At 37.5% G+C, this 19,524-nt stretch overlaps 1 protein-coding gene across 3 annotated transcripts in view; it reads left to right on the forward strand.

Annotated features, from left to right (window-relative positions):
* LOC145996888 (uncharacterized) overlaps nt 1–19,524 on the forward strand; it is a 66,201-nt gene that overhangs the window by 24,761 nt on the left and 21,916 nt on the right. For all 3 annotated transcript variants that reach the window (XM_083133444.1, XM_083133445.1, XM_083133443.1), the window contains 2 exons: nt 1,049–1,178; nt 8,309–8,468. In XM_083133444.1, coding sequence (XP_082989570.1) covers nt 1,049–1,178; nt 8,309–8,468 — 290 coding nt within the window. The remainder of the gene's footprint in view (nt 1–1,048; nt 1,179–8,308; nt 8,469–19,524) is intronic.

Raw genomic sequence — 19,524 nt, forward strand, 5'->3', positions numbered from 1 at the left:
ACTGGCCTGAGCACTTATGGTGAGTACAATCACTTTGAAGACGCGAAATGGCAAAAGTTTACTTCAAGATGGCTGTCAACAACTGTGGTGTGTAGCAATCCATTTACTGATAAACTGCCAATAATACTACATTGTGTCCAAAGCCACACAACCAAGAGTTTGAATGTAACTTTGTTCATGTGGATATTTTTTAAACATTAAACAAGAAAATGATTCCCTACATGAAAGTGCAGTAAGTGGAAAAGTTACTAAGGTGTAAAATAGTGTTTGTACAAAGTAAATGAAAAACTTCGAACAGGTGTTCTTGGGTTACCAACCAGGTTAAATGGGAGTTAGCTTACAACATTTCGAGCGCATACATTGCTCTCATCTTCAGGGAATGTAAAAGTGGAGACCAGTGTAAGGTTATATATAGCCTATGATGTGGTCTTCTTATTTCCTCGCTCTGGATCCTGATGTTCTCATTGGCTGGTGTCTTATTTTTATGGAGGAGTGGGTTTCAGGCATTACTGAACTGGAGTCCCACGTCCCTGTTGAAATTGGTGCTTTCTTGTGAAAGGGCTATGGCTTCCTTTACCCGTCGGTCTCAGGCACATTTGGCTATTATTTTGGTGTCAGCAAATAAAATCCTGTGTCCCTCGGTGATGCTGTGTTCTGCAAGTACTGACTTTTCTGGTTGGAATAATCAGATATTGCGCTGATGTTCAATCTGTCGCTGCTAAATAGTGCATCCCGTTTGGCCTATATATGGTGTCCCACACTCAGAGATTCAAGGAGTATACCGCATACCCTGTGAGTATGGCATTAATTATGACATATTCATAAAAATGTGTTGTTTTTTTTAAATTATGAGATGTACTGGCAACATCAGAGGGCAGTATCAGTTGTGCCCAGATGAAACATAAGAGCTGAAATTTTTCGTACATATGTTGTAAGATGTATGTAAGTTATCCCTGGTATTTTACATATATCCAGATAGAAAGGGAATTAAATAAATTGTCTCAACATCGCAATTTCAGTGAAATGTAAATCATCTGTTTCTTTCCAGGGCAAGAAATAACTACTCTTAGAGGACACACAGGAGAAGTCGTAGCAGTAGATTTTAGCAACCATGGATCTCTGATTATTTTAGGGTCATTTGATAGTACAGTATCAATTTGGGATTTGAGGACACAGAGGTAAGCATGTTTTGCTATTCTGTAGCGGAGATTTCTGCAACGTGGGCTTAGTATTAACCTGATGATAAATGTTAGCTATTTTTAACAAGAGTGTCTGCAGAGGGGAGGGCATATTTACCCCTCTGATATATCTGGAAAAAGGTCATATAATTCAAATGGTATAATTCTAGCAATATTTTATTATAAATAATATCATCCACGATTTACAGGCTGTTAAGTTCCAGCAATCAACTGTCGTGTCCAACAGAATAATGAGAGAACATTTTCACCAGAGACATTAGAATCATGTCAGTGTGACTTCCGGTGGCGGTAATAAGTGAGTCGGACGTATTGCGTTGAGCTCTCTATTTTTCGCTAATTACGGTAAGAAGAATCAAGTTCTAGTTGTATCCGGATATTTTCTAGTGTTTCGGAAGTTGTCAGATGTCCGATGTAAGTAACTCGGTTCCGTGGTTGTGAATAATTGTACAAAAATCGCTAAAAACTGTGCTTAGCGAAGTACACAGACGGTGCTTTGTTTTGATTCAAAGAACAGTTCTTTTGAATCAGTGGACTCAGATCGCATTATATACACCGTAAGCCACTTTTGTGGTTCGTCAGCCTTCCATTGGTGATCGAAGTGCCTAAAACCTAATTAAAATCTCACATCGGACTGTACTTTGGGGAACTGAGAACTAGTATATTCGTGTAATCGTGTAATTCGGCAAAAATCACCGGTTCGCGAGTGCGGGGTAATCGTGCTGTATAAAAGACAAGGTACTGCACATTTGCTTCATTCCTTCCGGACACAACAGGAAGATACAAATCGTGGTGTACACTTTGACAGGTGTTGTGTGCACCGATAATATGTTCGAAAACGCAATTGGGGGGTGTTTTTCACCAACTTAGGCGTCTTCGTAATTTGCTTCCCGTTTCCTCAAGCTCCGACAATGAAAAAACAGGACTTTGAAACACCTAAATCCCCTCCACTCAGGACTGCACGATACAGATGACGTGGTTTTCAGCTTTCCTCATCTGATACGGATCTGACAGAAATACATGGAGCACGCATATTACAAGGATCGACTGTTCCCAACTTTCGCTCCAGAGAATCACTTCATAATTCCACGAATTCGCTCCCAGATGCTATTACGGACCCTAAACTACAGAAAACCGAATCTACAACTAGTGTTTCCAACAAGAGGCCCCGTGATAGTGGCGATTCATCTGGTGAAGATTCCCGAATGGATGCTGAGGGCTTTCAGCTCAGCAAGAAGACGGCAAGGAGATTACCGATATATCAGCCAATATCCATCCCACTGAATAATCAATTTAGTGCTCTTCAGGAACACGAAACTGAGGATGCTCCTGGTGACAAAGGGGATGATACAACCACACGAAATTCTATTCAAGACACCCGTCGAATGAAACCACCACCCATATATGTGTTTAACCTTAACAATTTCTATGCCCTCTCCCAACACTTCAAAGCACTTAAAATTAATCCTACAATATACCATACTTCTACTGGATCAAAAATTCACTTTGCCACTATGGAGGAGTATAATATTGCTATTGATCATCTGAAAAGTCATAATCTCGAATATGCAACCGGGACTCAAACAGGGGTTCCGGTACTTCGAGTTGTACTGCGAAAACTTCCAAAGGATACAAATATCATGGATATCGGCAGATTCTATCAAGAACTAGGTTATGATGTGCTCAAGGTATCTCAGTTGAAACAGAAGGATCAAAATACCCATAAACTCATGCCATTAGCTCTTTTTCTGCTGACCATTAAAAAGACTGAATTTGCGAAAGGAATCTATAAAGAACCATATTTTGAACAACACCGTGTGGTGATAGAGGAGTACCACCCACGGCAATTTATACAGTGTTTTAAATGTCAGAGACTTGGACATTCCCAACAGAACTGCAATGCCATAGCTCGCTGTGTCAAATGTGCTCAATTACATGATACACGGAAATGCCCTAAAAAAGACCGTACATCACCTGCTAAATGTGTAAACTGTGAAGGTGACCACCCTGCTAACTTTCGCGGTTGTCCAATTTTCCAATGTGTACAACGAGCGCAAGAACTCCGCAAAAATGGTGTACAGTCTTCTTCCGACACTCCTAAGCAATCACCTCCTTCCTTACAAGACCAGACAGCTTTCCCTGCACTACCAAACACTAGGAGTTATGTTACTGCTGCAAATACAAAAACTAATACAAGAGGCCAGGAATTTAAGGACATTTGGACTAGCATAAAAGAAATTTTCGATTTCAGGGGTTTTCTTCAAAAAATTAAATCTGGTCTACAGCGAATTAGTCATGCCAAGACAATCGTAGATAAGTTCAGTGTTGCCATGGATGTTTTGGATAACCTTTTCGGAAATGGCCCGTAAAGGTACTCCGATAAGTAGAACATTGACGTGTGTTCAGTGGAATGCTGATGGAGTTCATACTCAATTCCTGACTTTCAAACAATTTTTACGTGAATATAATGTTGATATAGCTCTGGTGAATGAAACGCACTTGAAACCCCGTAAAAAATGGAAAATTGCAAATTATACCATTTATAGAAACGATCGGTTCCCGGGACGGAAAGGAGGTACGGCTGTAGTTGTGAAATCTTCACTATTTGCACGTCAACTTCCAAATCCAGCTCTAGAAGCTTTAGAAATCACAATAATTGAACTATTAACTACCACCGACCCACTAATTTTGATAGCAGGATATAACGTTCCAGAACAGCTTATTCCTATACAAGAACTAGAGACTGTTTTTCGCTTGGGCCGCAAAGTGATTTTAGCTGGTGATCTAAATTGTAAAAACCCTGCATGGAATTCGCGTGTAGTGAACCGTGGAGGTGCCTCTCTTCTCCAAAGTGTCCAACAATTGAACTTGCCCATTCGTGCCCCAAGAGAACCCACTCATTATCCACGAGGACGTGGACTTCCAGATGTGTTGGATGTCTTGATATATCAAGGTGTAAATATTATGACTGGTCCCTATGTTATTCATGATCTAGACTCGGACCATCAACCAATACTCTTTGAAATTGTTCATCATAATTTATTGAAGCCTCCTCCTCCAAAATATCATGTTACAACAGACTGGGATGCTTACACTCGACAATTAGTGCCTATCATTGACTTGCATTTAGCTTTAAAAACCCCAGCCGAAATTGATTCGGCTTTACAAAACCTTACAGCAGGTATACAAACTTCTTATCTTCACTCCACTATCAGAACCCCTCAGTTATACAATAACTATGGCTGTCTATCCCGTGAGGGTATGATCCTCCTGAACTGTAAAAAATATTTCCGACGGAAATGGCAACAAACTTATAACCATCGCTACAAACAGTTGTATAATCAATTTCACGATCGATTTCGCCGATATCTCATTCGGCAGCGACAGGCAGATTGGGACACCGAATTCTCTGGGATATCAATGCAGGATAGTAGATTCTGGCAATTATTAAGAAATTATCTGCGAAAGAATCCACAATCTGCTGCCTACCCTCTCCAGGGTCCAAATGGCATGGTGTACACACCAGAGGAGAAGGCTGAAGTGTTCTCCAAACATCTGGAGGACCAATTCCACACACCAGATCAACCGCATAATGGCAATTATATCCAGAATATTCAACATCGACTGGAACAATTACGTCATGAACCACTCACAGCTTATCCACTTCTCACAACCCCTCAAGAGGTCAAAGGTGTTATAAATCTTCTTCGACCTGGTAAGGCACCTGGCTTTGATACTATTACTACATTACAACTGAAGAACGGCCCCAGAAAATTGTTAGTTTTTCTAGCAAAAGTCTTCAATGCTATATTCCTTACCGGCTATTATCCATCAAGTTGGAAACTAGCAAAAATAATCCTCTTGCCAAAACCAGGAAAGAACATTCTTCTACCACAGAATTATAGACCTATAAGTCTTCTGAGCCATGTTAGCAAAATCTTTGAACATATACTACTCAGACGATTACAAGCTGTGGTGGATGAAAAAGGCTTGCTACCGTATCATCAATTCGGATTTCGTCAACATCACAGTACTACTACGCAACTGGTCCGAGTAGTGGAGTATGTTACAGGAAACTTTAATCTCAGTCGACATACTCTAGGGGTATTTCTTGACTCCGACAAAGCCTTTGATCGAATTTGGCATTCTGGATTAATTGTGAAACTATCGGAATTGGGAGTTCCTATTTATTTGGTGCAATTATTGGATCAGTATTTACAAAAGAGACAATTTCAGGTGCAATTTTTAAGTGCTCGATCTACCGTTAAGATCATACATGCTGGTGTCCCTCAGGGAGCTGTTTTATCTCCACTTCTGTTTGCTTTATATACCAGTGATATCCCTGCTACTCATAGATGCATGTTAGCTACCTATGCAGATGATGTTGCCATCTTTACAAATAGCCCTTTACAGGATCTATGCTATAGCAGGATGAGACAACAACTATTAGAGTTGGAAGATTGGTCTACTCGCTGGTGCATGAAGTATAATTCACTGAAGAGTGCTGCGGTTTTATTTACACGTCGACATAGACAACTACCAAAGATTCTACGACTCCAGGGATCTTCTATACCGGACAAACCTTTTACCACATATCTAGGAGTGGTTTTGGACCGAAGACTAAATTTCCATAAACACATCTCAACTGTGACAGCAAAAGCACAAAATCGAGTTGGACAATTGTACCCAGTTTTCCGAAATCCTACCTTGGGACTGACGACTCGCTTGCATGTGTATAAGATGATGGTACGTCCCACGCTGCTGTATGCAGCACCAGCTTGGGGTCATCTCCGACCTTCAGTCATAAGGACATTGCAGATTATACAGAATAATGTTGCTCGACTTATTACTGGTCATAGCCGAGATACTCGTATCTTACAAATCCATGAGGACCTTGAACTAGATTATGTTCAATCTGCTATATATGCCATGTGTTACAACTTCTGGAGCCAGATCCAACAGCATCCAAATCCAGCGGTTCGGGGCATTGGAACTCGACCACAGGTCCGGATGACCCACTCCATGCCCCGAAATTTTGAACAAATCTAAATTCAAAAATGCTATTGTATTATTATGTTATGTGTTACATATACTCCTGTTTATGAGTATTTCAAAGTACTGTTTTCAATGGAGCAGATTAGTGTTCCTTGATAGTGCAGCTATAAAAGCACAGATTGTGATTTTGTTGTTTCTTTGTTACTTATTGTTACTTATATATTGTTATCATTATTATTATTCTATGTGGTTATTTTATGTTTTGTGTCTTAAAGTGATGTGCAAAATGTAGTTTGTGATTAGAACTTTTCATCAGTGCACCGAACTATGTATGGTTTGAAAAATAATAGTGATTATTTCCTTCCTCTGTCAATGCAAAATTATAACAAGGAACTCAACAATTTCAAATTAGTGAAATAATACAGATGAACTATTGTCCAAATCCCGGCCGACAGTCGACCCGGGTTATAGCAAGAAAAATGTTGTATATACACTTTTTTGTAAGAACATGATAGTAAGTCAAGGGCACAATGGTCCCGATACTTACAAAAAACCTGTTAATAAAGCATTGGCATTGGCATTGGCATGTCAGTGTGTGTGGCACAGAAAAGTTTTGGTTGGTATGGGATCGGGAAGGAAAATTTTTGTAATTCTGCCATTTGAGATTAAAAAAATGTAATTTTCCCCAACCAAGTCACAAAAATTTTGGAATTGGCAATTTTCGACATTTTCCAATGCAGTGAAAATCATTAATTCCACACATTATTTCTTCCCCCTCCCCATACAGTTATTGTTTTTGCATTTCTGGAATAACAACTGTTAATATTAAGAAATTTCAGGCACTTACAGTGCAGAAAATACCAAGAATTAACCACCTTTAAATATGATACTGTTCGGGATACTGAAAACTCGGGAAAACTGAAGTCGGGATCTGATCTTGACGATTCATGTGCTGTCAGTTTGGATTATCGTTTTTTTTTTTTTTTACAGTACCTTCTTCTTCTTCTTCATTAGCTCCATATGCCGCTAAGTGGCATTTTGGAGAGTGCGTAAAGCATGGCTCAGAGGTATTCCTTAAAGAAGAGCAGATTAAGTGGTCTCTTTTTGATATCTGTGCATCATGAAAAAGTACAAAAAGACAAAATATATTTTGCTTCAGAATAAAACAAAAAGGTAACAATTTTGGCCATTTACTGAGATGATCTGGTCAGCACCATGCTCTAGTCACCTTTACCTCCCATAGTTGTTCTCAGATATCCATTTGCTGGGTGAACCCCTGAGCTGCTGCCTGCAGGGACATTCCTATTTGAAACCACCCACCCAGGACAGGTTAAATATGTAACGTGTCCCAAAAATGTAACACATTTGGAACAATTATAAATATAATATTTATTACATACCATGTATGTTTTGTGTGAAGAATAGAAGTGTAGAATTTTCAGTTATCACAGATTACCTTCTGGTCAAGGTAATGTTGATAAAATTTACCAAAAGAATCGCAAACAACACAAATAATTTTCTCTGGTATTTGGGCATATTCTCTTTCAATTGGTGGCTGCTTTTAAGTCATTGACTGTTGCTGATTTTGTACAGTCATGGACACTTCTGTGTTGCTGTGTTGTAATAATCCCATTAATCCATGACTGTGTAGTAGGGCCAAGCTTTCTGAAACCTCAGAAAACATGTGAACTACAGGCTTCCCCATATCTTAGCCTAGCGACACTAGCGCTACTGCTCCCATGCCAGGGTTTCAAATGGTGTGGCGGATCTACACCACATGTCCTCATAAGAAGTCTAGTAGTGCCAGGTCTGGTGAATTTGTGGGGATCCAATGTATCATGTTTTTTTCTAGTCCAGAATTTTTTTATTTGTTAGCCCTCACCTTACTGTGGTGATAGGGAGGTGTCACTTCTTGCAGGAAATAAAAGTCCTCATCTCTGTGTAGTACGACAGATTGAAACCAAAGTGTGTATGCATTTTTGGAGACATCCTGTTTAATGTAGGATAATGTAAATTCCTCTCTATTTATCTCTCTTGCACATACATATTTTATTGATTTTCTTCTCAGCATTTCAAACATAGGTAATTTGTATGCACTTCTTTTTCACGTATTACAGGAGGATAGGCCTTCTTGAAGACCACTCTGAAGAAATCAGCAACACCATGTTTAATTTTAATTCAATGCTTATAGCTACAAGTTCCATGGACAGAACAGCTAAACTATGGGATATAAGAACATTGAAATGCCTCACTACATTTGCGGATCATAGTGATGAGGTAAGGAAATAATACTTTTGAATAATAATTTAAAACACGTAGAAAATAATATGAGGGAAACTTATTTCACCCCTTAGGTGTGGAATTTTCTAAGCAAGTCACTACTGGAAAATGGAGGTTTTTTTTTTAATAAAATTCAGTTTCATCACTCTTCTTTATCCAATTCAGATTCACTTTCACTGTAAACAACAAGTTGAACATGGCTCCTTTTGGCATAGAGATAACATTGTCTCCTTGTTATCAAAGGTTCTGGATTCGATACCTGGTGGAGACACATTGCACCATGGTCTGGATTGCACTTTAAGCTATAGGTTCAGTTCCGATTAGCCTCTATATGCACATAAAGTGGACCTAAAACATCAAACAAGTGCAACTCAATGTTCTCATCACGAAAATTTGTTTTGTGAGCCATATTTAGGTTTTCTATTATGCACGAACTACCTCACAACAGCAGGCAACATTTATTACATCTAATTTATATTCTTTTTCTTATTCTTTTCCATCTTCTTACTCTTCTGCTACTGTTTTTATGTTTTACTCATGGAGTGTGATTGTTATGTTCTCAGTGTCTGGGCGAATACATACACCACTTGTAGTCCAATCTAATCAAAGCAAACACAAAGCATATATATATCTCATTCACATTCAAGGGATTAAAAAGAGGAATTTTGTTAATAATGTTTTTACAAGAGTACTTAAGAGTCACAGTGGCTCAGTTGGTAGAGCATCTGACTACCAAGCAGAAGTCCCGGGTTTGAATCCCAGGGCAAGTGATCTAGAGTAGGATTCCAGTCATTTCTCTGTTTCTGCGCAGCTCTGAGGCTCACCCAGCACATGGGGGCAATCCTGGAGAGAGGGGAGAAGGGGTAAAGGTGCCAGGGCATGATGCTGATCACATCATCCCAACAACTATGGCCAAGATCAAGAATATGTGAAGCTCTATTCCTCCACATCACCCCATATGCCTTCATGGCATATGTGAACATGCACAGGGGTACCTTTACCTTTTACAAGAGTACTTATAGAAATTGTTTGTGTCTTAATGTTTGACATAATCGCCCTAGTTCCCAATGCACCTGCTTCACCTGTCCACAAGGCTACAGATACCCTGTAGAAAAAAGCTTTTCATTTAGACTTTTTAACCAACTTTGCACTGCCTCCAGTACCTCATTGTCATCTTCAAACTTCTGACCCATCCAATGTTCTTTTCAATGTCCAAACAAGTGAAATTCCAATGGCACCAAGTCTGGATATACTTTGAAGAATACAAAATGCCAGCCTGTATTAATCTCGAGTCTAGGATATCCTTTGAAGAATATAAAATCCTGGCATGTATTGACCTGGAGTCTAGATATTCTTTGAAGAAAGTAAAATGCCCACCTGTGTTTTTCTGGAGATTGAATTTACTATGAAGATTACAAAATGCCAGCTGCACTGTTCTCGAGTTTGGACATAGTTTGAAGAATTCAAAATGCTAACCTATATTATTACAGAGTCTGGATATCCTTTGAAGAATGCAATATCCTGACCTGTATTGTACTGTAGACTGGATAAGAATACAAAATGCTGTATTGATCTGGAACCTGAATATACTTTGAAGAATACAAAATACCAACCTATATTATTATGGAGTCTGGATATCCTTTGAACAATACAAAATTTTTGCCTGTTGTATTCTAGAGTCTGGATAACATTTGAGAATAGAAAATCCCAGCATGTTTTGTTCTCGAGCCTGGATATATTTTGGGCAATACAAAATGTGAACCTGTATTGATCTGGAGCTTGGATACCTTTCGAAAAATTTGAATACCAGCCTGTACTTATCTGGAGTGTGAATATCCTCTGAAGAATACAGAACACTGGTTGGTATTTTTCTGTAGGCTGGATAACATATGAAGAATGCAAAATCATGGCTTCTATTGAACGGGAGTCTGGATATCCTTTTAAAATGCAAAATGCCAACCTGTGTTAGTCTGGAGTTTGGATATCTTTTCAAGAATACAAAATGCAAGCTTCTATTGTTCTGTAGACTTGATATCCTTTGAAGAATATAAAATGCTAGTCTTTACTTATCTGGAGTCTGAATAACTTTGAAGTATACAGAATCCTCGCATGTATTCGTCTCGGGTCTGGATATTCTTTGAAGAAAGCAAGATGCCCACCTGTGTTAGTCTGGAGTTTGAATTTTCTTTGAAGATTACAAAATGTCAGGCTGTACTGTTCTCGAGTTTGTATATACTTTATAGAATACAAAATGCCAACCTACATTAATATGGATTCTGGATATATTTTGGAGAATACAAAATGTAGGCCAATTGTATTGTAGAATCTGGATAACCTTTGAAGAATATCCTTTGAAGATTACAGAATAAGAGCTTGTATTATTCTGTAGGCTGGATATTCTTTGAAGAGTTAAAAATTCTGATCTGTATTGATCTGGAGTCTGAATATCCTTTCAAGAATACAAAATGCTGGCCTTTGAAGAAAGTAAAATGCCCAGCTGTGTTGTTCTGGAAATTTAATTTACTTTGAAGAATACAAAATGCTAGCCTGTACCATTCTGGAGTCTGGGTATCCTTTGAAAAATACAATATCCTGGCCTGTATTGTTCTGCAGGCTTGATAACATTTGAAGGATACAAAATGCTGACCTTTATTAATCTGAGGTGTGGATATACTTTGAAAAATACAAAATACCAACATGTATTATTATGGAGTCTGGATAATATCCTTTGAAGAATAACAAAATGCCAGCCTGTATTCTTATGGAGACTGGACATCCTTTGAAGAATGTAAAATGCCCACCTGTGCTAGTCTGGAGTTTGAATTTACTTTGAAGATTACAAAATTCCAGGCTGTACTGTTCTCGAGTTTTGATATACTTTGAAGAATACAAAATGCCAACCTATATCATTATCTATGTTCTTCTGGCCTCACAAAAGTGTAGATTGACTAACCATGTGAGGTTGTGTGCGTATTTTGGGGTAAGCTTGAAAATGTTCTGAGAAACCAGGACAAAACATCGGAGATAAAATAAAATCTACTAAAAATAACTGTGTTAGATTATTTTGCATCTATATCATTATGGAGTCTGGATATATTTTGAAGAATACAAAATGCCAGCCTGTAGACTGGATATCCTTTGGATGATACAAAATGGTCGCCTGTTGTGTTGTAGAGTTTGAATAACCTTTGGACAGGCTTTGCTGTTCTCGAGTCTGAATATCTTAGATAATACAAAAATGTGAATCTGTATTGATATGAATACCAGCCTGTACTTATCTGAAGTTTGGATACCCTTGAAGAATACAGAATACCAGCCTGTACGGTCCTGTAGGCTTCATATCCTTCAAACAATAACAAATACCAGCCAGTTCTGGAGTATGGAGATCATTTGAAGAATACAAAATGCCATACTATACTGTCTGTAGGCTGCATATCCTTTGAAGAATGGAAAATGTCAACCTGTATCAGTCTGCAGAGTGGATTTATTTTGAAGTATACCAAATGCCAGGCTGTAATTGTTCTCAATATGACAATAAATATAATACATTGTCATAACTACATTTGAAAATGGTTAGGCTAAGTCCAAAGTTCCACATTTGTGCAATATTTATAATAATTTAGTCATAAGATTGCTCAAAATTTTATTCAAATAATACAATTAAATGTCTGAAATTACTACTTAAACCTATTCCATTAAATATGATGTTTAAAAAAGCCAATTTGTATATCATGACAAAATTATCAAATTGTGAAATATTCTGAATATTGTGAATATTCATATTCATAACAGTTATTTTTGACTGACAAAATGAAAAACAAATATTTTAAATCATATGTGTTCTTTCTGACAAGAAAGATATGATACTTTCAAATTTATAATTAAATTTCTTCAAATTATGTACATTTGCATTGGCATCAAGGTTTATATACAAAGGTCAACTCTTTAAAATTGTTCAATGTATAATATGATGTCATACTTGGTATTTTGTATCAACATTCAAAAGATGGTATTTGTAATCATTAAATAAGTATATTGTGATATACATAGTAAAATAGCTGTAACAGAGCAAATATGTACATTTACTAAACAAACATTCAAGGTGTTAAGCAGTTATGGACAAAAATATAAAACAAAAACAATTGAAGATAACTCATACTAAAAAATCTGGCTTGAACTAGTTGCTCTAATACTAGTTGTCTGTGACTTAAAAGGGATCTCAAGAGGGATGGTACATAAGTAAAAATGTGACTATTGGTGAAGGTTTGATATCATTAAAAATCTGGATATTTTGAGAGATTATACTTGATAAGTTAATCTTTAATAGTTTGTTTAAACTATATAGAGACATTTTGTTGATAACAGAAGCTTGGAAATGCTTTTATAATGGAATAATCTGTAAAACGAAAAAGAAAAGATTTGGAACTGGTGTAAAGTTCCTAGTTTAATAATTGGGAGCAGGAAATTATTAACTGCTGGCATCTGCATTAACTAACTAGTAAATGAATATTGCATTATCTAAAATGAAATGTTATGAGAAATAAGACTAAGTGAGTGTAATATTTTCTGCATTTTGGATGTGAACAAGCCAAATGTGAAGTTTTGAAAATTGAAGGAAGCCATCTTGTGGACCTGATTGAGGAATCTGACATGTTGAGTGTGCTCAGATGTAGAACTGACGCATGCCCAAATATTTAGAGAAGGACTTGCTCTGCCTCGCAAGGAGACAGTAAAGAAGTGTTTTCTTCATATAAATGTTCTTTCAAATAATTGCATAATTTGATGCTATTGTAATTTTTGTTGTTTCTAGTTTTTTTTTATTTTTATCAATATAATAATTATAAAGTTATCAGTATATGTAAATTTAAATTTCCTTTTCAATATAGCACCATAGCTACCTATTGTGCTGATACTGAGTTTGAATTATACTGACAAAGTCGTTATATATTTAAGATTATGAGACGTCAGGTGATTAGTTGAAAAGGTTCAAGCTTATAATAATCTTTGTATTGTTTTGCTTCTTGTTCTGGTTTCTGAGGTTAGGTGTTTTTACCTTTAAATATGTCAGATCCAAAGGGTGATTTCTGCTTGGCATATGTTATGGCTGCTCTCAATGCTATCAAGGATGGCCAAACAGAGCTCAAAGCTAATCAGGAGGATCTCAAAGCTAATCAGGAAAAGACTGATGCTCAATTGATAGAGCTGAATGCTAGCCAGATGGTACTTAAATCTGGGCTGACAACTCTTCAGCAATCTTCTGATGCTCAATTAAAAGAAATTAGAATTGATCTTGCTCAATATAAGAAGGAGTGTTTGATAAGAACAGAGAAAGTGGAATCTCATATAAAAGCATTATCCATGAAAGTGGATACTGATATTTCTGCAGTATCCTATGTTGTGGAACAAAAGATGGAAAATTTGGGTAAGCAGGTTGGTGCTGTACAAGAAGCATATGCAGATTTGGCAGAGCGACTGCATGTTGATATGAGACACATGCAAAAGGAATGGTGTGAAACTAAACAGCATTTAGCAAATACTTTGTCCTCTCTTTCAAGTTTACCTAAACCTTCAGTGTGTGATGGTGCTTCTTCTCCACAAATTCAACCTAATCAAGAGATGAATTCTGATCAATTTCAGTACAAAGTGCTTCATAATGAAGAGGATGGTTCAGCAGGAAATATGCCTAATGAACTTATTCAAACCATGCAAGGACTTGTGACAAGTGATTGCAAATTAGTGAATAATGATAGTGGCCGCGGTGGCTCAGTCGGTAACGCGTCTGACTACCATGCTCAAGGTCCCGGGTTCGACCCCCGGCCGGTTCAAATCCGGGAACTTTTCTAACGGTGAAAGCGGCCCCGGCGCCCACCCAGCGTCGAATAACATGGGTACCTGGGGGAAACCCTGGGGGGTAAAGGCGGTCAGGGGCGTGATGCTGATCACATCACCCCCACACACGACCGGATCAAGAAAGTGTGGGGCGTTACCCCCACACCCCCTATACGCCTTCATGGCGTGGTGCTATGCACAGGGGAACACTTTACCTTTACCTTTACCTTTTTAATGATCTCTCTCAGGACCAGGTTCTGCAGGAACAAATAATGGGTGTAAAGCTAGAAGTTTTAACATTGGTAAAAGAAGTGTTGTCACCCATTAGTCAGTGTAGGTTAGAATCAGCTGGCAGAAGAACTCTTACAAAGAGAAAACGTGCAAAAGTTCCTACAGTAGTGAATAGTTCTGATAGTTGTGTTGATGAGGATGTAGTGCGCAGGCATGTATCTAAGGTATGTGATAAAGCCACTAATACTGAAACTGAGTCATCTGGCTCAGAAGAAAAGTTATTTGATTCTACTAATGACCGTAGAGGAACACCATCTGGTCATTGCCAAGATTATGTAAAAGGTGATTCTTGTTTGCATCATAATAAGTACATAAATAAGAGTGATGTAAATGGTCCTTCTCAAAGTGCAACTTTTGCGACTAGTACTCAATATGACAACTCTTTACCGCACCGACAATCTTTCATAAAGCCACAAGAATTGTGCAAGTTTCCACAGTTTGATGGAATCTCGATGGACAGTATGCCATCGGAATTTTTGGAGAAAGTTGAGGAAATGATGGATATTTACAATATCAAGGAAAAGGATTACATGCAATATATACCTAAGTTACTCAAAGACTGTGCAAAAAGTTGGTACACTCAGAATAAATCTTCCTTCAATACTTACCATGATTTTATAAAGGCCTTTCTGTCTCACTATGAGAATTCTAGGTGGAAGAGTGTCACATTGACTCGGATACTGAATACTCAATTTTCTAGAGCTGCACATGGTAACTTACAGAAATTTGTAAAGAAGAATTATAAATTGCTCAAATCCATCCAGCCTCATGCGGAGGAAGCACACTTGATTGCACAAGTGGCTACGCTTTCGCCATTTAAGATCAGAGAGCACTTTGTGGTAAATAATGTTGAGACATTGCAAAGAGCATTGCAAGCCATAGAGAATTTTGAATCGCTTAGAGACATCCCACTTAGGATGAGCAATTCAGAATATGGTGTAAAAAATCGAAACTTTAAAGCTAAAGTAGCTCAAGTGGCTGTGGAACAAGCTTCTAGTGCAGATAAAGAGAATACATACTCTCGCAAATCAAATTACACAAGAACTAATTTTCATAGGAACTATGACAAAACAAACCTTGGGGTTAAGAGCTACAATTGTGGAACAGATAAGATTCCCACAGTAGCTAATGGTGTTGTTTCCCAAGCGGAAAACTGATGAGGACTCATGTTGGGGGAGGTAACATGGGTGCTAATAATGTATTAAAGCCTCCAAATAAGAATAGATTTGCCTATAATAGAAACACAATGGAAACAGACATTCTAACTCCTATACTTGACAATAATCAATTAGTAGGAGATAGCATGATGCTTAGACTTTCACAAAATATCTTAGGTGAACCTGTGAAGGTGGAAAAGGATGGTACACGGCACATTGGATTATGTGTTTCAGGTCAAACAATAGATCAGCTAAGACAAAGAATGGAATCTTACAATAAGTTATCAGACCAGGTAATGTTAATGATTGGCACGAATGATCTACTGAAACGGAGAAATGAGGATGATATCAAACAAAGCTTTAACAGACTGATACAGGTCATGAAAAATAAGACAAGGAATATAATCGTACTTACCTTACCACCAATTCCGAAAGTTATGCATTCTAGAGGGGATCCAGAATGGGTCAGATGGCAAAGGTACAATTCTCACCTGTTATCTCTTCAAGATGAGGATAAGGTCAAAGTGCTAAATATTGCTCCTCTTTTCTTTGATGATGATGACAAGATAAATGAAACTCTGTATGAACAGTACATTGTTCCTCGTATACAAAATCGTCTGGATATGATTCATTGGAATCGTGCGGGCATGTGCAAGTTGTTGCAATTTTTATATAGTATGAGTGTCATCCGAAATATGCAGTTGCCTGTCAAAAGTGTGCATAATACTTTTAAGACTGAAGTGTCAGTTCATGCAACTGAGATAGGTGACAAAGAGCGCAACAAGATTGGACACTTAAATCAGGGAAGATCTCACGTTCCTGAAAATCAAAAAAACTAGTCAATTCCCTTTGCCTTGAGGCAGGTGACAGAGGGTATGCTATAAACCCTGCCATAGCAGTTGTTAATGTTGGGGATTGGGAAAAAGGATTAGAATCTCAAGATCAAAATTACATGAAAGAAAATTACCGACCAATCAATAATGTTCCTAATGGTTCGAATACTGCAAAAATTTGGGTTAATATACTAGATCATAAACATTTGGCTCTATGTGATAGTGGAGCAGAAATTAGTTTGCTTTCCTATCAGGTGTGGAAAAATATCTCTTCTACAGCCAGTAGGCCAAGATTATTGAGTACTAAAAACATTAGACTAGTGGATTTTACAGGCTCTAAAAAGAACAAAGTTTTAGGTTTAACTAGGCTTATGATTGTTATCGGTTTGCAAAGTTTGTTGGTACAATTTAGTACAATTTAGTGGTTCAGAATCTGCAGGTGGATATGATCTTGGGCTTAGATGTTCTATATGCATTGCAAGGTACCTTAGATTTCTCTAAGAAGGCACTTGTATGTGATAATGATAAATATGATGTACTTGCCCGTTTCGTTCCATTGGAAAATACTGTAGATGTGGATCATTATTATGAATGTTCTTTTGTGTCAAGTTCTGAGGGTAATAAGGTGGATGATGAAACAATATTAAAAATTTCTGGTCAGTTGGATCAAACTGAGATGTTGTCAGTAGTTGAAAAACAGAAATTTTTAAATATATTGTATAAATATAAAAAATTGTTTTCCATTAAACCAGGTTTATGTAAAAATTATGTGCACACAATGGAACTGGATACAGACAAACCCGTGGTAGGTCGAAATTATCCTATTCCATTTGCATACCGGGATGAAGTTAGAGAACAGATCAACACCATGTTGGAATGGGACGTGATTGAATTGTCCAACTCTGAATACTTATCCCCTCTATTGGTTGTACCTAAGCCAGGTGGAGGGATAAGAATGTGTGTTGATCTAAAAGGGATAAATAAGCATGTAAAGTTGATGCAAATTCATCCCGTAAAAATAGATGAGTTATTAGTACAGTTTCAAGGTTGTAATTATTTCTCATCTATAGATTTAGGTAATGCCTTTTGGCAAATTGCTTTGGATGAACAAAGTAGAAAATACACAGCATTTTCATTCGAAGGCGTGTTATATCAATTTAAACGTGTTGTATTTGGATCAGTGAATGGCACCGCTGTCTTTGTAGATGCAATGAATAGAGTTTTGGCTGATTGTAAGGATTTTGTAGTGGTGTATGTGGATGATATCATTATAAGATCCAAAGACTTTGATTCTCATCTGACTCATGTTGAAAGTGTATTTAATTGTCTACTGAAAGCAGGCATGACCCTTAAAATAGAGAAATGTAAATTTTGCTGCAGGGAGATAAAGTTTTTGGGTCACATCATTACCCCCAGAAGGGTATCATAAAGATCCAGTTTTTGTCAAGTCTATAATAGAGTTACCGAAACCTAGTTCAATTAAACAATTGCAAAAGATATTAAGTTCCTTAAATTGGATTAGTAAATACATAAAAAATTATGCAATGTTTGCCCAACCCATGTATGAGCTTCTCAAAGCTAAACAAAAATGGTGTTGGAATAAAGAGGCATCTGAAGCATTTCAGCTTTTGAAGGAAAAAATTGCTGAACAAGTAATGCTTGCATTTCCCGATTTTGAACATAATTTCTTTGTTCAAACTGATGCTTCGATTATTGGAGTAGCGGGTTATTGTTTCCAGATCATAGAAGGAGGGTTCAAGCCTCTTGAATTTGTCAGCAGGTTGTTAAAAGATTATGAGAAATCTTATACATCTACTGAAATGGAGGTGTTGGCGATCCTATATACTATAGACAAATTTGCTTCTATACTAAAAGGGAGGCATTTTGTCATTATTACAGATCATAAAGCCCTCACGTGGTTGGAAACTGCCCACACGTGGAATGCTCGTCTCACTCGCTCGTTCATCCAGTTACAGATGTATTCTTTTGATGTTCAATATTGCAAAGGCAAGGAAAATGTAATCGCTGATTTGCTAAGTCGATCTTTTCCTTGGCAGTTGGACATGCATTATCATGTCAACTACTCCGAGTTGGAAATAATGCTGCAACCTTTGTGTGACTGTAAGGAACTTGCGAATGCACAGAGAAATGATATCGAATTGAATGAGATCATTTCCTATCTCTCTGGAGATGTTGATACTGATAATTCTCGCTGTAGGAATTGGCGGAAACAGTATTGTCTCAGGGAGAACATATTATGTGTCAGGGATTTTCACAGACCAGAAAAGTTAAGGATATGCTTACCTGCCTCCTTAATTGGTAATATGCTCATCAAGTTTCATGATGAGAGTGGTCATTTCGGTGCATCTTGGACAATGGCACAAATATATAGAAATTTCCGATGGAAAAACATGTTTAAAGATATAAAACAATATGTTGCTGATTGCGATACTTGTGTCAGGTCAAAGCCCAATAAACATCCTGCAAAACATTTAGTTAAAATACACCTGACCAGTAAACCTGGAAAAGTCCTTTTTGTGGATTTGCAAGGTCCATTCATCATGGGTTCTAAGCGGGAGAGATTTTTGTTGACAGTGTTGGATGCTGCAAGTCGGTACTTGTTGGCTTATCCTATTGTCAACAGTAATGCAAATACAGTCATCAAAAAGCTTATCAATTGTTATTTTGTCCATTTGGGTATTCCTGAACAATTGATTGCCGATAATGGACCTCAATTCAGATCTCATCAGTTTGCAGATAAAATGAAACACTTAGGCATCATGTTAGTGTTCACTCCTCCATATCATCCGTCCTCCAATATGGTTGAGAGATATCATGCAGAGCTTAACCGCTTAATGAGAGTTTTGTGTCAGGATAGTCATACCCTATGGCCTGAAAAGGTTAATGTTGCCCTTCATTGTTTAAATAATGCAATTTCATCTC

This window comes from Lepisma saccharinum, chromosome 13 (assembly GCF_977018435.1).
Source record: "Lepisma saccharinum chromosome 13, izLepSacc3.1, whole genome shotgun sequence".
Classification (NCBI taxonomy): domain Eukaryota; kingdom Metazoa; phylum Arthropoda; class Insecta; order Zygentoma; family Lepismatidae; genus Lepisma; species Lepisma saccharinum.